This window comes from Diachasma alloeum, unplaced genomic scaffold, assembly GCF_001412515.2.
Source record: "Diachasma alloeum isolate Michigan unplaced genomic scaffold, Dall2.0 Dall_scaffold_00209, whole genome shotgun sequence".
In the NCBI taxonomy this organism is placed as follows: domain Eukaryota; kingdom Metazoa; phylum Arthropoda; class Insecta; order Hymenoptera; family Braconidae; genus Diachasma; species Diachasma alloeum.
Window position 1 is genome coordinate 357,801 of NW_021680374.1, and position 22,484 is coordinate 380,284.

The window sequence follows — 22,484 nt, forward strand, 5'->3', positions numbered from 1 at the left end:
TTGTGAAATTCACCAAATAATTTTCTCCGTGTGCTCGTCCTCAACCAGTGTCCACGTGTTAGGATGTAGCGAGACGCTACAGTATAAGTTTTGAGACACCCTGTATCTGTAGAACAATAATTACAAAACGCCTTTCAAAATATTTATTTATTCTGTACTTGCTCGTTTTAGTCCTCCTTTATTGCAGAAAAAAATCAGACGAGATTCCGCCGAAATGATAAATATTCTCTGGCAACGCCTGCAATTCCCTCCCCCCGCCCTTTCACGCAACGCCGGTCTACAATTGCTGTGGTGTTTCGGAAGAAAATGCCATCATTCGACCGGTGGTCACACTCGTCGAGACATCCAAGTACTCGCGTCCCCAGCCTAGCAGAAATCCGAACGCCGGATAAAAACTAAAATCGATTTTTCAATTCTTAAATATCCCCTAAAAGCATAAATAATTAGAGAAATCAATCGGTCAATCAATTAACAGTTGAAATCGAGTAGAGTCGGTCGGGTTCGTCCATAACCTACGTTTCACACATTGGAGAACTTTCTTTGTTCATCACAAGAAAAACCAGAGAATCAAGGCTGTGTGGATAGCCGCATAAGTTAAAACACGATTTACAAATAACTAGAACTGTTATCGAAAGATTATTATCTACATTTTGGATTCCTTTGACTCCGTATTCTATTTATTCATTTCTATTGATCAATAAAATCGAAGGAGCTGATTATTTTATTGGTGAGTGTTGGAAAATGGAGACCAACGGGGTTCATGGCTGCATGCATTATAGGAGGAAATCGAAATTTGTGGTGAGTTTCCGTTGAGAATTGAGGGATTTTTTGGGTTTCGGGAGGATGTTGTTGTTAGCCAGTGGGTTGAATAAAAAGTAATCATCAAGTTCGATGATTTTTGGCTATAAAATCATCAAAGAGAATATTGGAAATGTGAGGTGAAATTGATTTTCCTTAATAATCAATATCTTCCGACTAAATAATGCGATTGGGGTGTGGCAGGTCTCATTTCAAAGTCTGAAAAAATATTATCGGCACGTATATCGATAGACTTTTTTTTATTTAAATTTTTGCTTATGTAAATTTTTGTTTCCTATCGGAATTGTTGGTTTACAAGCTGAATATACAATTAACAGAGAACTCACACAGAGAACATCATACCAAAAATGGTCACAAAAATTAAAAAAAAAATTAGTTGTGTAGAATTGATGTAAGAAACTGTTCAGGGCGTTCACGAGAAAATTAAAAAGCAAACAAAATGCGTTCTTATAGGTAAATTATTGAAAAAAAATTTAGCTCCGTAAAAAAATAGCAAGAAAAATCGGTTACTTAGCTGACAAAATGGGGAAAAATATGCTGTGTTTTGGGTAATTAATTGCGATCATCAGCACTCTCATTTTTTTGTAATTTAATTATTCTGAAGAAATGCCAAGAGAACAGCGTCCCTAAATGTTGTTGGATTCCCCTAGTTGCCTGACTTTTTCGAACACACTGTACGGGGAATCCCAATTGAGGTCATTTTTTAAAACGGAAACAGATGGCAGTAGGGGGCCACCTTACCATTGGCAGATCCGATCCGATAAAATTTTTTGGAAATAATGAAATAGGGGGGATAACGCCTTTTTTTCAGGGGTGATTTTTCAAAAATTTATTTTAAAAAAAGTCAATGAGGAAAAAAATAAAAATTTGGATTATCTATACATGGGGGGCTAGTTGATCGGATCTCCATTGGCCATTTGTAACATGCATGGCAACATCGCGTTGTAGTTTTAATGTCGGATACTGAGATAACTGCTATATTGACTGAAATTGAGCGGTATAATTTGAAAATTTTGTTAATCCTTCAAGTACGGCGTCCATGCCACATACACTGAGAAAAATTAGTTATTTTCATCACAAGATCTACAAAGTATTTTCTGACGAATGTGGCTATTGCGTATTGAACAGCGAATTAGAGTAGACGGATTCTCAACCGATAAACGATTCAAATAAATCCAGTAATGATCAATAATTTTAATCGAAAATTAATGCCAAATGCATTGTTTTGCAGGCACCCTGCTGCAAAAAAGTGTATACATGCAGGTTGTGTCATGATGAAAAAGAAACTCACACTTTGAATCGCACAGCGATTACTGAGGTAATCTGCGTAATTTGTGACAGGCGTCAGCCTATCCGCGCTGATTGCCGCTATTGCTACGCTCGATTTGGCTGGTACACTTGCCTGAAGTGTAATTTTTTCGAAGATGAGGATAGAGGGCAGTTTCACTGCGATGGATGTGGAATCTGCAGGGTCGGGGGTTGGAGCCTATTTTTCCACTGCGCCAAGTGCAACTTGTGCCTTCCCCGTCAAATACAAGAAATTCACAAGGTGAGCAATCGATTATTTTGGATTCTCTTTATGTAAATCCTTATTTGATTATTCTCTTCTTCTCTTCTCACTTACGCGCTCGTATCGAAATATGCTATAATCGTATTCAACTCTAGCTTCCGTTGAGACATTCACGTATATTCCTAGAAGCCTGGTGATTCTAAATTGAAATATTTGGAAAAATTGTCGTTATTAACTTCCTGGAGAAAATGAAAGCCGAAAATTTCTGTTTAGATTATTATAAAATTTTCTTCAAAAGGAAGTTCCGAAGATATTTGCGAGATTATATGCATGAAACATGGATTATTGGATTCTTGGCACTTTGACTGTTCGCAGCAATGGTTTAATATTTTTTCAAATTAGATGCAATATTTCAAACACTTGTTATCATTTTGCAGCGTTCGCAATAATTTCATAATCCAAATCAATAGAGTGTCAATGAAGATACTTTTTTCCAATGATCTGTAAGTGATTGAAAATTCAAAAGTTGTTTGCAGTATTCAACTCGATTTGGTGAGATTATCAACTTTCTTATTCAGCAAAGCAAGTCGTGAGAAATTCCATAAAAACACCTGAATGTAGGAGTTATCAATGAATTAATCATTAGAGAAAAACATTGTATGTTACATGTACTGACTGATTGATTCAATATTTTGTTACAGTGCGTGGAAAATGTCTCCCATGACAATTGTCCAGTGTGTCTTGAAGACTTGCACACAAGTCGTTCACCATGTCACATCCCTAGCTGTGGACATTTGCTTCATCGTCCCTGTTACGACAAGCTCATCGCATCCGGGATGACAGCCTGTCCTATATGTCAAGAGACATTGGATGATGTGACTAAAAAAGTCGATAATTTTGGACGATTGAAATGCTAAGATGAATTATTCCCACAGAAAAGGATAAGTGTAGATTAAACCTGGCTTCTTTTAGGGTGTTTTACACTTTCTCATCTGGCAGATAAAATAGTCTACTTTTTGGTGGATGCACACTGCAAAAGGATAGATCATCCCCAGACAAGGTTAAAATCATACTTTTTATAATTTGAGATCGGTACAAAATTAATGCAGAATCTTCTAGGCAATTGTATAACAAGCTTTTTAATTTTCAAATCATTAATAATGCATTCTACCAGATCCTAAAAAATTCTAGAGCCTTCTAGACATTTGTAGAAGCTTTTCGATTAATTCTATAGTTTAAAAAGCCAATATTTTTGAATATCCTGTGATTTATCGTGAAAAAGTCTATTTCCAAATTTAAAAAATTGACTGTAAAATGAGGCCGTCCAAAAGCATTCTAATAACCCTAATAATACGGGTCAATTCCCACAGTAATTATAAATCAATCCAACATATGGTTATTTTATCTCTCAGCATTTGTTTGCCTTATTGAGCACAAAACCGGTCGGTTTATACAGCTAATTATCTCCGCTAATTGTCTGACAAGCTCTTCAATTTTCATACATTCTAATAACTCATTCTACCATATTGCAAAAAATTCTACAGCCTCCTCGACATTTGCAGAAGCTTCTCGACTAATTCCATAGCTTACAAAGCCAATATTTTAGAAGATTCTAGCATTTATCGTGCAAAAGTCTATTTCAGTATTTTTTAAATTTGTCTGTCATGAGGCGAAACAAAAACATCCTGATACCTCTAATAATACGGGATAATTAGGGTTATTTCATCTTGAAACATTTTTCTTATACCGCTATTATCTCCAAAATGGAATACCCTTGAGAAGAGATGAAATATACTAGGCAAGGTTTAATCTACACTTATCGTTTTTTGCGCGTTGAGTTAATTTCGATGAATGCTCAGCAATTTTTCTATTATACTTTTCCAAATGATTGGAAGAAATTCATGTTTATTGATCGCTGTTTTATTCGTATATCAACGAATTTATAACAGTGAGTCAATTGAGGTATTAGATACTCGAATTTCGCCATTTCTCAGTGTTATATTATGCAGCGAGAATATGAAAATCCAGGAGATTTTCGAATACTTCAATGCAAATTCAATTATTAATTGCATCATGCAAATATCATACAGAATATTTTATTACTAATTATAAATAAATAAAATATTCGAGTGTTTTATCGTACATCAAGTAGGGTGAATTATGCAGTGAACAATATAACAGAATATTTCATGGAACCCTATTAAATTGATGCACAATTTTTTTTTTAAGGCGTAAAACGTTATATTGAATTGGATCAATAATTTATAGGGTTTGAAAACTTGATGATGCCCTATATGACAAGATAACAGACTCCCTTGCATGTATTGAATATTAGAGTGGCTCTCCTGCTCATAATTATTACTTTGTTAAAAACAAACTACTTCAGTCACTTCATCACTAGATTATACAGTGAAGTTTTTCTGTCCTTAAAAATCAACAATTAAGGAACAAGAGCAATTCAAAAGGCCACACAGACACAAGGGATCTGTTACCTTTCACGTGGTTTCATCTGTGAAAAAGAATGATGACATTTACTTAAAATTCCTAAAAAGCGTTCGTTGTAGTTGTTAGACGGTTTATAATTGTTTCTGCGTTACTGATCTTTTTTTATTTTTATTTTATATTCACTTTTTCTATTATGGAAATGAAGATCTTTTTCAGTTGGCATAGAACTATATTAGCAACATAGATGGTAACGCAGTTTTGTGTTCTAATAAAGATTTGTGAGATTGTGGAGTGGAGTTTATGGAATTTCCGTAATAGCACAAGTATAAGAAGTGTCTTTAATTTTTTATAATTTAGATAAATTCACACAATCTTAATATCATTATTAACATTCTATTTAAATTCACAATTAATGTCATCATTCACCTTTCTCAAACGGATTATCTTAAGCATGTTATATAATATAGAACAATATATTACAATCTAATTTCCTCCAAAATTAAAATTCGATCATATCTCGCGTTTTTGTGTGCCAAAAACTTTGGCCAAATTTGGTGGGGAAACCCCAAGGGCAACCTCAGGGCAGCCTCAGGGGCAAGTTTTTTAAAACTAGATTTATATAACATTAACAAATGAGCTGAGACAGTTTAAAGTAATTTTTTTTTATGTGAAAATCGAATTTCCCCATGAGAGGCCTTCATTTTCAAATACATCTATAATCTAGTTTTATATTTAATCTGTAGTTGTATGGATTCAAGAAGTGAAGACTTCAAGCCTCATTTTTTTTTATTTTCTTTATATTTTCAGCATTTCATTATACTATTTTCGCCGAAGCTCTTTATTTTCAAATGAAAATATCTTTTTTTTTGTTCATTAGAATTACGGCGATGTTGCTAATGAGATTGAGAAGTTTCCATCTATTTTTATGTACTTCAATACAATGAAAATCAAACGGAAGAAAATGCATTGTTGAATTGTAGTTTTTATGAAATATTCCTTATTATCATTAGTTTTTTCTACAAGTTGAAAAATATCTCATTGGTAGAATATTTATTTAGTCAACGGATAAAAAGAAGAGAAGTTCTTTGTGGATTATCTTGCAATAGGGGACTTGCATGAAGCTCAATTCTTTCTAATTCCCCTATTCACACATTCCTCGTAACATATGGATAGCTAAATGGAGAAAATTATAGAGAATATTGCCTAGATGTCTTATGATAATCGGTTAAAAATCCGTCGTTTTCGAGGCCATTTTTTCTGTCGCGACGTCACGAAGACGGTCAGATAATGCTTCATTGGTCGAAAAAGAAGAGAGTGAGGAGTTGTCCTCCATTGGCTGAGACGCCCCTTAAGATTGGGTTAGGTCGGTTGGAGCTATTGTGTGATTGGTCCAGCTCTCGACCGTTTATGTGACGTCATTAGCGATGTCAAAGCTTTTGAAATCTTCAACTTTAAACAACTGATTATTAACTAATGAGCAATATTTCAAACGTTTGGGAATGAAAAATGAATTATTCAGGTCCCAAACTTGAGATTAGAAAATTGAAAAAAATATATATTGAGAAAAGTGAAGATTTTTTTGGCACATCGCCCCGCTTTTATGAGTGAACGAAAAAAATTATCCTTAGCTAGAGATATATTTTACTCTATCCGGCTGCGGTCGAAATAGATGAGAGACCTTCACTCTGTTGAAAAATGATACAAATTGTAATGCAACTTTGCGAGCTGCTTTGACAGCTAATCCTTGTCTTTGGGAAAAAAGTTTATAGCGGTTTGCCTGTCAGATCAACTCACAGGTTTGCGTACTGACGCCGCGAGACGAGAGGAGACAAGAAATAGCATTTTCTCGCCTCGACGATCGTAGCTGGTTCTCTCATCTCGTCTTGTCTCGACATACGAGAGATATTTCTTCCTCTTCTCTCGTCGAGAGTCGAAAGATTCTCTCGCAGTCTATCGTCTCAACTCGTCTTACCTCGTTTCGTCGCACATGAAAAAAAAAAAGTCAGGAAAAATGAAAGGCAGAAAAAATAAGAGTAAAAAAAATAAGGGTCATAGAATATATGAGGTATTCCACGTTAAATGAGTCAATCGCTGACCCTCACCCTCTTGGAAATTAATGGCGATTTTTTCTATGATTCATGGCATTCTAAATTGTTTCCAAGTAAAATTACAGGATCACAATATTCATCCATTGCAAAGCTCCCATTCGGAAGAAAAAATACATTCATGAATGAGAGTTGATGGAATAATAAAGAACTTTGTTTACATTTAAATGCATTCATGAATGAGAGTGATAGAATAATGAAGAACTTTGTTTAAATCTAAATGTGCGATCGAGCACGTTAGTGCTCGATCAGTCAAAAAACTTTCATGACTACAAAAAAAAAGTCATGATGTAATAGTTGCAATACTCAGTGTTATATCCACATGCAATTTTTGTTGATCCCCCAATCGCCAAATCCCCTCTAAATGCTCATCACATTCTGGGGACTCGGACATTCAGACCAGATCGAATTGAAGATGTCAAACACCACTTTCAATGTGTTTATATACATTTGACCTCAACAGTTGCCTTGCGGAAAGAATACGTCTTCTACCGATAAATATTGTGTACTAAATTCAAATACCTTGCTTGCGACTTCATTATATTCTGTAAAGAATAATTGTGATCATCAAGGAAATATAATTTTTATGAACAAAAAAAACGGCAGGTTGAAGCGAAAAAGCGGGTTCAAACAAAATTTATGAAATTAAAAATTCACTTATTCATGGTCTATTGAGAATAAAGTAAAATGGATGCTTAACTTTATTGTTTGGAGTGTAACGAATACTTTTAAAAAATGCTTCGAAGCTAGTCAACCGATTTCAATTTTTTTTTCTCAAAATATTCGTTTCGATGCCTTCTATCCGAATCAATCAAAACATATATCCGTTCATACAAAGTTTTCGAGATATTTCCGTTTTTCTGTTTTTTCATAAAAATCCTTGTAATCGCTTCAGCTTGTGCAAAAATTGAGATATCAACTTGAAATTTGGACAGAATCTTCCTCTCATGATAACAATACTTCCTATTGAAAATGAGCTGAATCGCACAGGTAGTTTCCGAGATATTCGACTTTCTCTGAAAACTATGTGCAATAGCTTAAAAACTACGCAACCGATTTCAATTTTTTTTTCAAAATATTTGTTTCGCGGCCTTCTATCCGAATGCCTTCTATCCCATTCGGAAGCTTACTACCAATGGAATTGGTAAAAATGAAAGAAAAAGAGTTATTACACATAAATTAGTATTGCTGAACTCTTCCACCATCCCATTAATTATTCCTCTTATTACACATAAAGTAACGGTCAGATGACTTCGGCCAAAAAGGCTCGAAACCCTCTGCTTGTTTCTAAAATTTTTCGGAAATTCACAAAACTTTAAAATAAATGCAGGAAAATGATTGCACTACCATAAAACTTCGTGAGTCAGTCAATAATGATAAAACACAAAGACGGTATATTATTTCGCGTCAATCCGATTAATAATTTGCCAGAAAAATGAAAAAAACGTGAATTTTGACCGAAAAGGTGCAGTACATCCTTAAGAGGTAACAGAATGCTCTTTATGTCGCGCCGTGCAATAAGTCGAGTTTATCGCACGCTGCGCTTCGCGCAGCCGGGAAGGGTGAGGTAAAATGGACACTTTAGACTTTTTTAAAATTATTCATAACTCAGAAACAAATTTATCAATTGAGTTCAGTTTAGACTCGTTACAAAGGGAAAGACCAGGTCTTTGTATTAAAAAATATATAGGGGAGGTGGGGGTAAAACGTACACTGGACTTTTTTTTTTAATGTTAATGGGAGTTGAAATGTTAATAAAATTTAATAATTTTTTTTTTCAATACCAAGAACAATTCTTTCCCTTTGTGACGAGCCTAAACTTAGCTCAATTGATCAATATGTTTCTGAGTTATGAATAATTTTTAAAAAGTCCAAAGTGTCCGTTTTACCCCACCCTCCCCTATTAAATATTATCAACATTTCCACCCCTCATTAACATTTTAAAAAAAGTCAAAAGTGTCCACTTTACCTCTATGTAAATTCCGTAAAAAAGTGCGAAACTCTTGGGGAATTAACATGGGAAAAAGTTTCCGAAAATCTAATGACTCTCAGGATGAAAAGGTCTATAGAATAAAATGGAATCAAATTCTCCCGCCCAACCGGATGTGCACAATCCCCTCGCCCCCACCCGCAGATATCCGTCGTCCATCGCAGTTTGTATCCATCCTCCAAAGTGAAACGACGTATTCCCCCTTGAATCGGTTATGTGGCCTCGTGAAACAGTATCGTGAGCGTCGTTGAGGTCGAGTTAAACCAAGTTAAACCAGAGACGTGTGTGTCACTCGATCCCGAAGAGCGGGATATTCCATTCACCCCGACATTCCCAATTGAAAGCATTCCCGGGCCTCCCCCGAATTGACAAATCCTCCCTCGCATCGTCTGAAATGCCCCCCCGGATTGATCCCCAGGTGTGCGATCCCCGTATCTCCAGAGTACACGAGTCAATAAAATGACATCATTGAATCGGTCTCACTGTCGCCCAGACGACGAGATACCCTCGTCCCCAGCTTAATCACACAACCTCGAACTTCAAATAAAAATTAAAATCAATTCGCTGACCCTCCAAAATCTCCCGAATAACATAAATAAATCAATCCATCAGTCAATTGATGAAAAATAAAAGATAATTAGAGTGAAGAGTCGACTTAACTCGTGCATAACCTATGTTTCGCACATCTGGAGAATTTTTTTTTCTCACAAGAAGAAAAAGAGAATCGAGATTGTGTTAATTAAACGTACAAATTGACAGTGTTTACGAAGGAACTAGAACTATCCGAGAAAGGTTATCGTTTGCTATTTGGAGTTTTGTGACTGCGCACTTTGTTTATTTATTGTCATTGATAAATAAAATTAGTACTGAGGATTATTCTATTGGTGAGTGCTAGAGGATGGAGAAGGGAGAGGAGCAGACAGCCAGTGACGTCGATATTGACGATCAGGGTGAACTGAAGAAGAATGACGATGATGAGGGTGATGGCACTGACGAGCATTACGGATGCACACATTATAAGAGGAAATCGAAATTTGTGGTGAGTTTTTTCCAGGGATTTGTTGGGGTTGGAGTGACTTGTTATTGTTCCTCTCCGCCCCTTTGGGGGAGCTCGCCAATGGCGGGAGCGATCGATCGGAGGAGTGTTTGTGTATTATGTGGGAGAAAACGTGAAACCAAGTTGATGGTCAACTCTGAGGATTTTTTTGAGTATAAAATGGGTTTCATGATTTCAATTCTTCGTTTATGATGGTTGGTTTCCTGTTTTTTTCTTGCTCTGTTGAATGCTTTTCGAGGATAGCCTTTGATAGCTGAATATTTATTTGAGTAATGATGAATGATAATTGAGGAGTAGTCAGCGATCGAGTGGTGGAACGTAATAGGACAGCATAGAATAGAATAGAAATGAACTGAACAGAGCAGGACAGGTTCATTTATGACTTAATTTCAGATTTATTTGAATGAAGGTCCCAGTGGAATTTGTCAAGAGAATTTTTTTTTATATTTTGATAGCTACAAAGATGCTCCCTCGCATTTTTACTTTGAGGGATGTCTTTTTGAGAAATTCCAAAAATAAAAAATCGGATTCTTGTCGAAGAAGAAGTCTCCAATCATGTAGTTCCTCTTGAATTAGATAATTAGGTAATGTTTCGATAATGAGTGGTTTGAAGGAAGATATCATGGGACATTTTTTGTCCGAAATTTTTGTCAGCTACAAAAAAGGCCCTCTAATATCTCCTTTACTCACTCATTTTTGAAATATTACGTAATTATCAAAGCTGGCTCTTAAAAAAAAATTGATTCGTTTAAACCCTCGTTATCTGGGTAATTATCTCGGCGATAAGTGGCTTTGAGTGAAAATGTCGAAATGCTTAATGTGAGAAATTTTCATAGCCTGAAATAAAAGTCTGTTGACATTCCCTAAAGTAGTCTTAAAGTAATTTATTCTCGAATTATTTCATCATTAAAACAAATAAAGTAGTCCTAAACTAATTTATTCTGGCATTATTTCATAATTAAAAAAAAAATCCTGTTTGAAAATCTTTCGTCGATCATTCCCCCGCCCAACTCCCCTATTTACGAAGCAATTATTTCAATAATCGATGATTGAAGGAGTATGTCAACAGACGGTTCTTGTTATAAATCTCCTCAACTGACGATTCCCTTTGAACCCCTTGCTTCCAAGAAGAATGCACAATTAAAAAATAATTAAATGACATTTAGGTACGTTTTATTTCTTCACTGTTGATTGGAATTGATAATTCTAATGGAGAAAAGATAATGTGGTGAATGATTCATCCACCGATTAGCGACCCAAATCAATCTAATAATAATTAACAATTTGAATTGATAATTAATTCTGAATAAATTTGTTTGCAGACACCCTGTTGTAACAAAGTATACACGTGCAGGTTTTGTCATGATGAGCAAGAGACGCACACTGTGAATCGTAAAGAGGTAACTGAGTTAATTTGTGTACTCTGTGACACACGTCAGCCTGTCCAAGCCACTTGTCAAAATTGCCATTGTCGATTTGGCAAATACACTTGCCTAGAGTGTAATTTATTCGACGATGAGGATAAGAATCAGTATCACTGCGATGGATGTGGAATTTGTAGGGTCGGGGGTAAGGACAGATTTTTCCACTGCGCCAAGTGCAACATGTGCCTGCCGGTTCAGCTACAAAATGGTCACAAGGTGAGCAGAATCGATTATTTTGTAATTGAATTATTCATTCGGAGTTCGGAACGGGTTTGCCGATTATTATGTGGATATCATTGGAGGAAAGGGGGCTAGAGGAATTTGTCAAAAGATACTTTTTGGAGGCAGTTTTGTGGGGTGCAAAAAATATCTTCTGCAATTTTTCTGTAAATCCAGTCGTTTCTGAGATGTTTGCGAAAATAATCTGCGTCGAATTTCATGTAAAGAGAAAAGAGTAGCTCCGGGTAGACAATCTTGCACTTATCTTGAGGTGGAAGAGGTTCAGAGGGATTTATCAAAAGAGAGTGTTTAGAAAGAGCTTCATGGAGTATAAAAAAATCGATTGAGATACAAGAGCAATGCTAATTTTATGTGGCAATTGTTTTCGGAAAAAGTTGAGGGAAATTAATCAAGCGACTTTTTGCAGGAAATTCTGTGGTCTACAAAGAAGCTCTCCCAATGTTTTTCTGTAAACTTAGTAATATTTGAGATGTTTTGTGAAAATTTTCATATGAAATTTCTGAGGAAAGTTGAAAAATCGTTTTGAATTGTTCCAGAATTCTCTCCACAGACCGGAGTTCAGAGGAATTTACAGAAAAACACTTTCTGTAGGAAATTTTATGAATTTCAAAAAGAGTTTCTTGACCTTTCCCTGACGGATTTTCTATTAAGGATAATCGAGCGAGGATATACAAAGAATGCAGCCAATTTTATGAAGATTTTTTCACACATTATTGAATCTATTTAGACACTGTTTGCAAAATTTAAGAAACCCCAGAAACAGGACAACAGCAAAAGTGATTTTTAAAGTTGCTGCTTATACGTGAGGTTAAAGGAAGCATTGATAATTCATGCATTTTCTTTACATTAGCGGCTAGTCGGCAATGTGAAAAAAATAGTAAAATTATCGATGATCCATTTAACTTCATGTATAAGCAGCAACATTAAAAATAATTTTTGTGGTTGTCATGCTTCTGAGGTTGCCCAAATGTTGTAAATGATGTCTAAATGGATTCAATAATGTCTGAAAAAATCTGCATAAAAATTGAGCTGCATTTGTTGAATATCCTGCTCCTCGCCCAATTATTCTGAAAGGCATTTGCAAGATAATATGTATTAAATTTCAATTATTGGAGTCAATGATTTTGGACTTTTCGAAAAAAACGCTTTGATTTTTGGATCAGTGACTAAATCTTTTGAAAAATGACATGAAAAACTTAACTTATTTACTACACACTTGCAATTTTCCCAACAATTTTCCTGTCTAAGCGAACAGCGTCGTAGGGGGATCACTATTTTACAAAAATCTGAAAATAATGGAAAATTTGAATAAAATTCATAAAAGTCAGTCCACTTATTATCGTACGAATTCTATAACAAAATTTTTTACAATCAATCATCAATAAAAAACTAATTTCAATTATATATTTTATTATATATTATATATTATATTATATTTCCATTATATTCTCTTCCTCCCACATCATTAAAAATTGTGGAGAATCCAATAAAAAAGACGTGAATGTAGAATTTGTTACTGAATCACTTGTCTGAAAAAAACAATGTAGTTCACCGATTTATCTCGGATTCAGCCATAAAAAAATTTCTGTAGAAATTCAACAATCCTACAATCTACCCACCAATAGTTACAGTATTATCCTCACATATGCATCAATTTGTCGGATAATTATCACAGAGAAAAGCCATATCGAGCGAACGAAGCCAATTACAATTTATGGTAATTCAAAGTGGAAATGACACGTTTATTACGCATAATTGATGAGTATTGGAAAGCTGGGGAAATTTCCAAAGGTGTTTCACCTACTTCATGACGGGAATGTCAAAAAACTAGTGATTTTTTGTTTGGCATTGAGGTGAAAGGAAAATATTACAAATCCCATAAATCGGCACGACTTGATCGAACCAATTACCCAGACAAATTGACACCTTGACTGATTGACTCGATATTTTGTTGCAGTGCGTGGAAAATGTGTCCCATGCCAATTGCCCTGTGTGTCTAGAGGACATTCACACGAGTCGTATACCCTGTCACATTCCCGACTGCGGGCATTTGCTTCATCGTACCTGTTTCGAGGAGCTACTACATTCCGGGCATTATGCCTGCCCCACCTGTCAAGTATCATTACTCGATATGACTGATTTATGGAGATTTCTGGATGATGAAGTAACACTCACACCAATGCCACCAGAGTACAAGGATTATAAAGCTGATATTTTGTGCAAGGATTGCCATGAAGTAATTTAAAGACTATTAATTTCTTTTTATTGTTATTTCAACATCTTTGTTTATTGATTTAAAAGCATTGAATATTAATGATTGCCTTTTTTATCAGGAATCTACTGTTAAATTTCATGTGGTTGGTCTCAAGTGTCTCAACTGTGGTAGCTACAATACGTGTAGAATCAAAGGCTCACCATGTCCTGGTAATTAAATTGATAATTGATTTATGAACATTTGGATTTGTCGTGGGTGATGCATTTACCGAGAAAAAAGTTTCGGGTTTTGGGAAAGAAAATAATGATTTCAAGAATTTTAATTTTAGAAAAACAAGCAGGCGTTCGAGCTTATCCGACAGAACGCATGTGACTGAAATTTTTTGCATTAATTTACAATTTTCCACAAAAATAGTCTGTATAAAAATCCAAATCGACTTCCGGTGATAAAAATTCGGTGCTCGAAATTAAGCCTTCAAAATTAGGGAGTACAAGGGTCAAAATAAAGGTCATGAGGGTCAAAATCGGGGTCTCAAAGGTCAATATAAGGGCCACGAGGGATATAATAAAAGTCAGATTAAGGATCCCAATGAGGGTCACAGATTAAGGATCCAAATAAGGGTCATGGGGTCAGAAACTAAGAGTCATAAGGGTCTCAATCTCTCAATATATCTCTCTATATTATAGAAATCCAAATCGACTTCTGGTGATGAAAATTTAGGTCTCACAAGTCAGATTAAGGATCCCAATAAGGGTAACAAGGGTCAGATTGAGGGTCAAAGTAAGGGTCCAAATAAGGGCAGCAAGGGTCAGAGTAAGGGTCCAAATAAGGGTAACAAGGGTTAGATTGAGTGTCAAAATAAGGGTCGCGAGGGGTATAATGAGGGTCAAATTAACGGTCACAAGGGCCAGAATAAGGATCGTTACGGTCATATGAAGCGAGCAGGGAGCGTAGCACCCTAGTATTTTTATAATATCGCTTAATCCTGACATACTATATCTGCAAAATAATCCCTTAATGTATCTCGGGCTCACCCCATGAATCACAACTTCATCATCGATTTCATGAATATTTCCCTCAACTAATCATCTTCGCCAATAAATTAATTGGGAATAAATCCTTGTTATGTAGATCCGGATGCACCAGACGGAGCAGCAGGCGGTAGTGGAGCTGGAGATCAAGAACAATCCCAAGAGCACGGATCTCAGTAGATTTACGTAACATTTTGATCCCCCCCACAATGCAAAAGTGATGGCAATTACCGAGAGCTTGGTGCTGAATTTGAAAAACGAGATACTGAGGAAGAGACAAACATGGAGAAGAGAATTCGTTATCAGGGATCGACTTTTAGCAAATTTTTTAATTCATTTTTCTGCTCCGGAAGATGTTGCAAGCCTTGTAATAACGTTAATCCGTTGGTGACGACGTGCAACATCGGTCTGTGGGCAATGTCTTTGTTATTTTTTGTTCTTCATATTTTATAGAAATATTACGATTGACGAATCGAAAACGAAAATCATTGTTTATGAGTATGTTTTGAAGTGTTGTTCGGCTCAAATAGTTGAATTCCTGTCGTACTGATAATATTTACTTCATTCCAAGAGAGAAAAAGAAGAGAAAGCGAGAATAAGCATGGGATCAATCAGAGAAACGATTCACTTACGCAGACATCTTATTAAGGATGTTTATGCATTTTTCGCAAAACTCATTTTCCCATGTTCGAGGAAAATTCTGTAATTTTTTATAATAACTGATTCACATATGAAGCTAAGATTTTTAAAAAACAAAAAAATTAATTGCAGTAGTTTTGACTAGAGTAAAGAAACAGATTTCTTCGTATACACGAACTCTGATGGGATTTATTTTGGAAATTGATGATTCACCTGCCAAAAGACTCCAAACATGAAAAATAACAAGCAGGGGACAGCGCGCTATGTGACAGTGAGCATGTCACTGAGTGATGTCTTGTTTTTTTTCGCCATCAATACATTGATGGCGGGCTTCCGAATGGTCTGAAATTACCAAAGTTTATAGGTTCACAACAATAACTAACAGCAATAATTTCAGATGGTTACTGCCCCCTCGATGTGTGCTATCAAAATTCCGGTGTTTCGAATACTTCGTATGAGCAGGAATACATGTTTTGATTGATTTATATAGAAGACCTCGAATCGAATGTTTTGAAAAAAGAAAAAGTGAAATCGGTTGCATAGTTTTGAAGATATTCCATGTAAAAATTTTCAGAAAAAGTTGAATATCTCTGAAACTACTGATGCGATTAAACCCATCTTCAATTCGAAACATTGTTATCATGAGCGAAAGATTATGTTCAAAATTTCAAGTGAAATATCTTGATTTTTGCACAAGCTAGAGTGTTGACAAAGTCTTTTATGAAAGACGGGAATATCTCGAAAACATTGTATGAACGGGTATATATGTTTTGATTATTGCAAATAGAATGCATCAAAACGAATATTTTGAAAACAAAAAAATCGAAATCGGTCCACTAGTTTTCAAGAAATTTGCGGGAAACCATTTAAAAACGAATCGTTTTTTCTCCGAAAATATTAGGTCGATCGGGCTGAAATTTTGCACAGAGTTAGTCCTTATTAAGTCCTATAATCTGACAAAATTTCAGATTTTTTTGAATTACTTTAGCCAATTAATTACTCAATTTTCTAAAAATTGACCACTGGAAAGGTGGCGGTGGACATAGTCACATACAGGCATGGTCGCCAAACTTCATATTTTTGCGTTTCAGACCATTCTACATCATTTCCAATGAAAATTAGAGAATGTGAAAATCGAAGGATTGCAATGCTTCCCTTCGGAAGCAAAAATAGAGCGCCGTGTGAAAATGTACTGAACTCAATGGCTAAGAAGAAATCCAGGCAAATAATGCAGATATTTAAACCTCTAAGCCCCATATAAACTCATGCTAACACTGACATTCGATGCATATAATCTATTTTATTTCTGGATAATCAATTCGGATTGGTAGATTGCAATTGTAACAGCATAGTGTTTGCAAATTCAGATAAACATCCTTAATGAATGTTTTTGGGGAAAAATCCTAGTGACTCTCTCTGGTCAACTGCATAATTGACGGGAGAATGGCATAATTGACGAGACAAGTGCATAATTAATGAGAGAGTCCTGTTGAAGCTTTTGATAGTATCATTATTCTGATAATTCGTTAATCAAGACACATTTCCAGAAACCAATTAAATTTATAATGAGACAGGTCCTTTGGTATTTTCTCCTGAATCCAATAAAATGATTTGCAGACTTTGTGTTGAATGTTATGTTAATCAAGTTGTCTCGGAGGGGTTTGGGGAGAAAATGTGGAGAGAATAAAAATCTTTTAATATTTTCTTCTGAATCTAATAACTACTGAGGTAATTACTTGATTTATTTGAGATTTATTTTCGTTTCGTTTTGGCAAACAGTTTGGTTAATCACGTAATATCTCGTAAATGAGGGTTTTAGGATGAAATGTCAAAAGGCAAGTGCTATAGACATGGAGAAATCAACGGAAGAAATTGTCTTCACCTTCAAATAATTCCAAACTTCAGATATTGCAATTTACATATTGAGAGAAGTTTTACTCTTGGATTTTTTGTTTATTAAACAGTTTTATTAATGACGTAATATTTTGGAAATGAGTGATTTAAGAAAAAAATGTTGAAAATTTTTTTCTGTAACTGAGGAATTTTGCAACCAAAAAGATTTAATATTTTCTCCTGAATCCCATATAACGAGTCACAGACTTGGATTTGGTCACACTTGTGTAAATGAAGTAATGTCTCAGACGTGAGTGGTTTTGGAAGAAAATGTGAAGATACTTTTTCGATATTTTCTTTGAAATCTAATAATCACTGGCGTAACTAATTAATTAGTGATTTATTTACATTTTTTTGTTCAACAGTTGTGTTAATCACACAATATCACGAAATTAAGTGATTAATTGAAAAATCAACGAAAGAGGATCGTCTTCAATATTCAAATAATTCCCAACTTCAGATATTACAATTTTTATAATGAGCAAAGTTTTACTCTTGGACTTTGTGTTTGTCAAACAGTTTTGTTAATTACGTAAAATTTTGAAAATGTTGTTGAAGAACTTTGTGACGAAAATGATTTAATCATATTTTTTCTTGCACTCAATAGAACGATTCAGTCTTTGATTTGTTGAGTTATATAAATCAAGTAACGTCTTGGAAGTGAGTGGTTTTGGGAGTAAATGTAACGCTACTAAAACCTTTCGATATTCTCTCTTAAATTTAATAACTACTGAGAGGACTACCAAATTAGTTAGCGGTTTGTTTACGTTTTCTTTTTGTTATACCGTTCCATTAATCGTGTAATATCTCGAAAGAGTGATTCAGGAGCAAATACCAAGAGACAAGTATTATAGACATTGAAAAATCAACGAACGAGATGATCTTCAATCTCAAATAATTCCAAGCTTCAAATATTACGATTTTTATAATAAGAGTTTGACTCTTGGACTTTTTTGTCAAATAGTTTTGTTAACTACGTAATATTTTGAAAATGGGTGATTTTCGGAAAAGTGTTAGAAAATCTTTTCCGTAACTGAGGAAATCTGCGATCAAAAAAACTCATAACTCTGAAATCGACTAGTTATCGAGACAATTGAATAATAAACGAAAGAAAAAATTTTAATTAATGCTTTTTACACCTTTCCTGATGAAATAAGGAGAGAATCCAAAAAAACATAATGAAAAAACATTTTCTGCGCCATCCCGAGGGAAGATATATTTTTCTAATCAATGTCCCCCCACCAATCAGCACCCAATCACGTGTTTATGTGAAACTAGTCGATATGTAATTAAAAAAATCGCTAGAGTGTGTTGCAATGATTTTTAAACCTTCTTCGCTATGTAAAACTCAACTGTTTTCAAATGATTTAGTAAGATTGACTCAACATTCCATTTGCATTTCTTTTATCTTCACGAAGAGTAACGTGGAAGTTCGTCAGTACAGCTGCAACTTTAGGAAACAAATTTATATTAATGTTATTACGTATGTGTAGTAGGAAATGAAGTAATGGAGGGACAGATATCTGTGTGGATAGTTGAGTTATGAATTTTTGTAGGATAAAAGTGAGAACCTTGAGGGATAAGGCAGTGTGATGTTTCGTTTTTGAGATTAATACACATTTTTTTTATAGAAAAAGGATAATCATGAGATTTAATATATCAGCAGAATCCTACTAGTCCTGGGTATTCTTCCCTTTCAGAAGAAGAGAAAACATTGTATTTGAATTTTTATTAATTAAACGTAATTTTGGGAAAGGTTTTGTCATGAGAAGATGAAGGAGATGAGTTTTAAATTCATGGACAGACTATTTTGTGGGGCCTGAAATATTCTAGAAATAATCTCTAGACATTTCTTTCTGAAGCTTTTCATTCTGGAGACGAAAATATGTTTGAGAGAAAAACTCCCTGTACAAAGGGAAGAACTCAAAATGGGAATTGTAGGTCTCGAAGTTTTCAATGGAAAATATCTTGTGATGAATTTTACTAAACCTTTTTATTCTATAGACATTTAAGAAGTAATAAGTGAGGAAGTTAGAGACTCAATGAGTCCAGATTATTTTGCGAGTATTTCATAAATGCAAAAATCGACGAGAATTTATGAAAAAAAATTTCTATATTTGTCTTTCTGCCTCTTCCATTCGTAATCATTTTTGAAATTGATGCCCTCACCTCTTTTTAGCACTCGATAACGTGAATAAATATCATGTATCGAAAAAGGTAATGGTGCAAAAATTACGTATCAAGATCTTTCCAAAAGTTACGTCATCTAATTAATTAATAAAGACCAAAATATACATAATTTTTAATCTGAATTTCTCCCTTCTCTTCAGCCACTGTAAAAACAAGTAGGTTATAAAAATCTAGAAGTCCTATTTTTTGTGCGATTCTTTATTATGTTGAAAACTGTAAGTTAAATACCAATTACAAAGGCTCTTTGTACGTAACGGCCGCAAATAGTGTTTTATATTATAATATAATATTCTATCAAATAAATCGGCTATAGTTATTTCCTATTCCACTCTCCATTACACATATTTACTCTCATTCATCAATCAAAAAATAGAAAAAAAGGAATAATATAAATTTTTGTATATAATATGGCTTCTGTTATTCTCTCCAACAAATGTTCCCAAATATTGTTTTGTAGACGAGTCATTTGTTGGCTTAAAAATACTGGGTGATGCACTTACAAGCTCAGTAAAATAGAACTTTACTCTTTAGGTATGACTAACAAAATAAACTTTTTTTTCGAATTTGTTTCTTTTTCGTCAAACACTTTTTCAGTATTTCAATAATTTCGTACATTTGTTTTGATGACGATTTAATGCGGTAATTTAAACACGTGAACGTGCTACGACTAGTTCCAATTATCGCGCGGCAGGACCGTCAGCCATGCACTTGAAGTCTTTTCTCTGTGAACTTTCTTTTTTTTTATTAAAAGTTCAGAGAACGCGGACGCAGAGCTGGAAACCCGTGCATATTCAGGAAATTGCGAGCGGCACGAGTCATGTCCAGTTGGTCCTGGGTACGACCACATGCTACCATAGTCCATTGAGCTTCAAGATGCAACTGGAAAGAAAAACGGCAACAAGCCGCCATTTGTCACCGTAAATCAGATACATTTTTCAATTTCTTGTTATTCAACTTATTCTGAATATAAATTAAAAATGCTCTTTGAAAAAATTGAGAATTTTTTCTACTTTTTTTTTATTGTTCATTCATAATTTTTCCAAACTTCTGCATGATGCAGGACTTAATTGACAATTTCAGATGACGAAAGATAAAAAAAACATCGAGATAACGCTCGAAAGATAGTACACCCGGGCCTTAATGTTGGAAATCGCTTGCATTGTGCACCTGTATGTGCAACAATAGTAATCAGCACTGTGAAAATTCAACCCGCCAAAACACTCGTATGCGTCACGAGCCTGAAGAAGCCACAATTAAATTGGCGAAACGTCGCTTCTTTTGACAATTTAATCAACGTTGTTATTATTTCTCCAAAATCCCCTGACTCCTTTACTGAATTCATTAATACGGAGATGAGCGTGAACATCAATTCTAATATTAACGATTTTTTTAAGGATTAGAACAGATTCCTTAATTAGATAAAGAGCATCAATTTGTTTAATTTACAATAGCTTTCAGGGTAACATAATTTGTGATTTATGTGATTTTTTCAATTGGAACAATTTTTTTGGTGCAGAATAACTAAATTCTCTGATGAAAGACACTTTGATATCCGAAACGTTTGCAAATGAGGAAGAATTGGATTTCTATTTTTTCCTTCTTTATTGTTTTTTCAAATTGCTGAGATGACCGTTAATCGCTGAGAAATAAAGAGTTTTTAATGATGAATGAAAATAGGTGAAATAATTTTGAAGTTTCCTTAATTGATGTATAATTATTTTACGGGTATCTACTAAATGAATATGGTGAGATAACTTCATCAATAAATATTGTTGGTAGACAATTCAATTTACAATGAACAGTGTCTATTTAATAACTATGCTGCCCACTCATTTCTACAATATTTACAAAGTGATGTAGAATGCAATAATTTTATGCAAAATCCTTTTTTCCACTTTTACCACTTAATTCACTCCCAAAAACTTTCGAGTTGGAATGTTTATTCATTGAAGAAATTGTGTAGGTAATAAAAAATTCCATTCCAACAGAAGTTTATTCCAAGAGTTGTGAAACAAGTCGAATAACATCTCATAAAACTCATATAATATATAATATAATAAAAAAGAATTTCTGATGGGAAAAGTTCCATATCATCAATTTTTCAAATAGCAATTCCAAATTTAATCAACAGAAATTGAGCATTCCCTCATCTTTTGAATTTCTAAAAGATCAACATTAAGTGAATGAAGAAAATTAATGTGGATAAAATCAAGTAAACTAATCCTCATTCGATCTCTCGCTCCCAAACCCACTCCACAACCGAAGAAAAATGAAAAATAAAAAAATAAACCACTCACTTTTGGTCGTTTCTGCGGCTTGAAAATCAGAGGGCTGATACATGGACTGTCAAAGACATCAAACGTGATAGCCCTCTTGGCATTGGGCTTCCGTACGGACGTTAAATCGTGGGGAGTCTGGAAAGGATAGACACACTAGCTACAGCCGGCAAGTTTCATAGAAAAAAATGTCATAAAAATAATCGGAAAAATCATAATTTACTCAGAAAAAAAAAACTTCATCAACAAGTCTCTCTATACACGATAAATCTCATCTCATTCTGTTCTGTTCTGTCATGTGTCTGTTCAGCAGTCTAATAAAATAGAGACAGTTCTTTGGAAGGTGTTTGTAGGAAGAAGACAGGACAATTACTTCATAAGCATTAATTTGCATCAATTCGATTTAATCGCAAGAGAAAAGAGAGGGGGAGTGAGCTCCGGTGACTAGGCGAGCCTCTGTAATTGGTACGTCATACGAGCCGATCAGAAAGCATCTCCGAATGATTTCAGCCGTTGCTCAATATCTTTGGATTTTCATACTTCCTCGAAATTTAGATTTTTTTTTTCATTCGAAAAAAAAATTCTATAATATTCTTTCCCATCAAAAAACTTTTAGGAATTGAGCTTTGGCGAAATAGGCAGGGGTGGGG

The 22,484-nt window shown here is 34.6% G+C and overlaps 3 protein-coding genes across 5 annotated transcripts in view; 2 read left to right on the top strand and 1 right to left on the bottom strand.

The window, feature by feature from the left end:
- Positions 1 to 332: 332 nt before the first annotated feature.
- Positions 333 to 5,717, top strand: LOC107036406 (RING finger and CHY zinc finger domain-containing protein 1). The gene is made up of 3 exons (XM_015254350.1): positions 333 to 798; positions 2,051 to 2,368; positions 3,031 to 5,717. Exons 1-3 carry the CDS (start codon positions 742 to 744, stop codon positions 3,244 to 3,246), a joined length of 591 nt encoding a protein of 196 aa, XP_015109836.1. The 5' UTR covers positions 333 to 741; the 3' UTR covers positions 3,247 to 5,717.
- A 3,336-nt stretch (positions 5,718 to 9,053) lies between these two features.
- On the top strand, positions 9,054 to 15,964 carry LOC107036489 (RING finger and CHY zinc finger domain-containing protein 1). Its single transcript, XM_015254479.1, has 5 exons — positions 9,054 to 9,908; positions 11,249 to 11,566; positions 13,548 to 13,826; positions 13,924 to 14,014; positions 14,937 to 15,964. Exons 1-5 carry the CDS (start codon positions 9,768 to 9,770, stop codon positions 15,014 to 15,016), a joined length of 909 nt encoding a protein of 302 aa, XP_015109965.1. The 5' UTR covers positions 9,054 to 9,767; the 3' UTR covers positions 15,017 to 15,964.
- Positions 15,965 to 19,738: 3,774 nt separating this feature from the next.
- Positions 19,739 to 22,484, bottom strand: part of LOC107036490 (myb protein) — a 58,896-nt gene continuing 56,150 nt past the window's right edge. For 2 of the 3 annotated variants that reach the window (XM_015254480.1, XM_015254481.1), the window contains exons 8-9: positions 21,856 to 21,972; positions 19,739 to 20,437 (exon numbers count right to left, since the gene is read on the bottom strand). In XM_015254480.1, coding sequence (XP_015109966.1) covers positions 20,303 to 20,437; positions 21,856 to 21,972 — 252 coding nt within the window. In that variant the 3' untranslated portion in view covers positions 19,739 to 20,302. The remainder of the gene's footprint in view (positions 20,438 to 21,855; positions 21,973 to 22,484) is intronic. The other variant, XM_015254482.1, reaches the window with a different exon arrangement.

Excerpts from the sequence above, each read along its gene's own strand:
- LOC107036406 (XM_015254350.1), top strand. The coding sequence starts at position 742 with ATGGAGACCAACGGGGTTCATGGCTGCATGCATTATAGGAGGAAATCG. Across the intron at positions 799-2,050 it reads GGAGGAAATCGAAATTTGTG|GCACCCTGCTGCAAAAAAGT; the intron begins GTGAGTTTCCGT and ends ATTGTTTTGCAG. Across the intron at positions 2,369-3,030 it reads AAATACAAGAAATTCACAAG|TGCGTGGAAAATGTCTCCCA; the intron begins GTGAGCAATCGA and ends ATTTTGTTACAG.
- LOC107036489 (XM_015254479.1), top strand. The coding sequence starts at position 9,768 with ATGGAGAAGGGAGAGGAGCAGACAGCCAGTGACGTCGATATTGACGAT. Across the intron at positions 11,567-13,547 it reads AGCTACAAAATGGTCACAAG|TGCGTGGAAAATGTGTCCCA; the intron begins GTGAGCAGAATC and ends ATTTTGTTGCAG. Across the intron at positions 13,827-13,923 it reads TGTGCAAGGATTGCCATGAA|GAATCTACTGTTAAATTTCA; the intron begins GTAATTTAAAGA and ends CTTTTTTATCAG.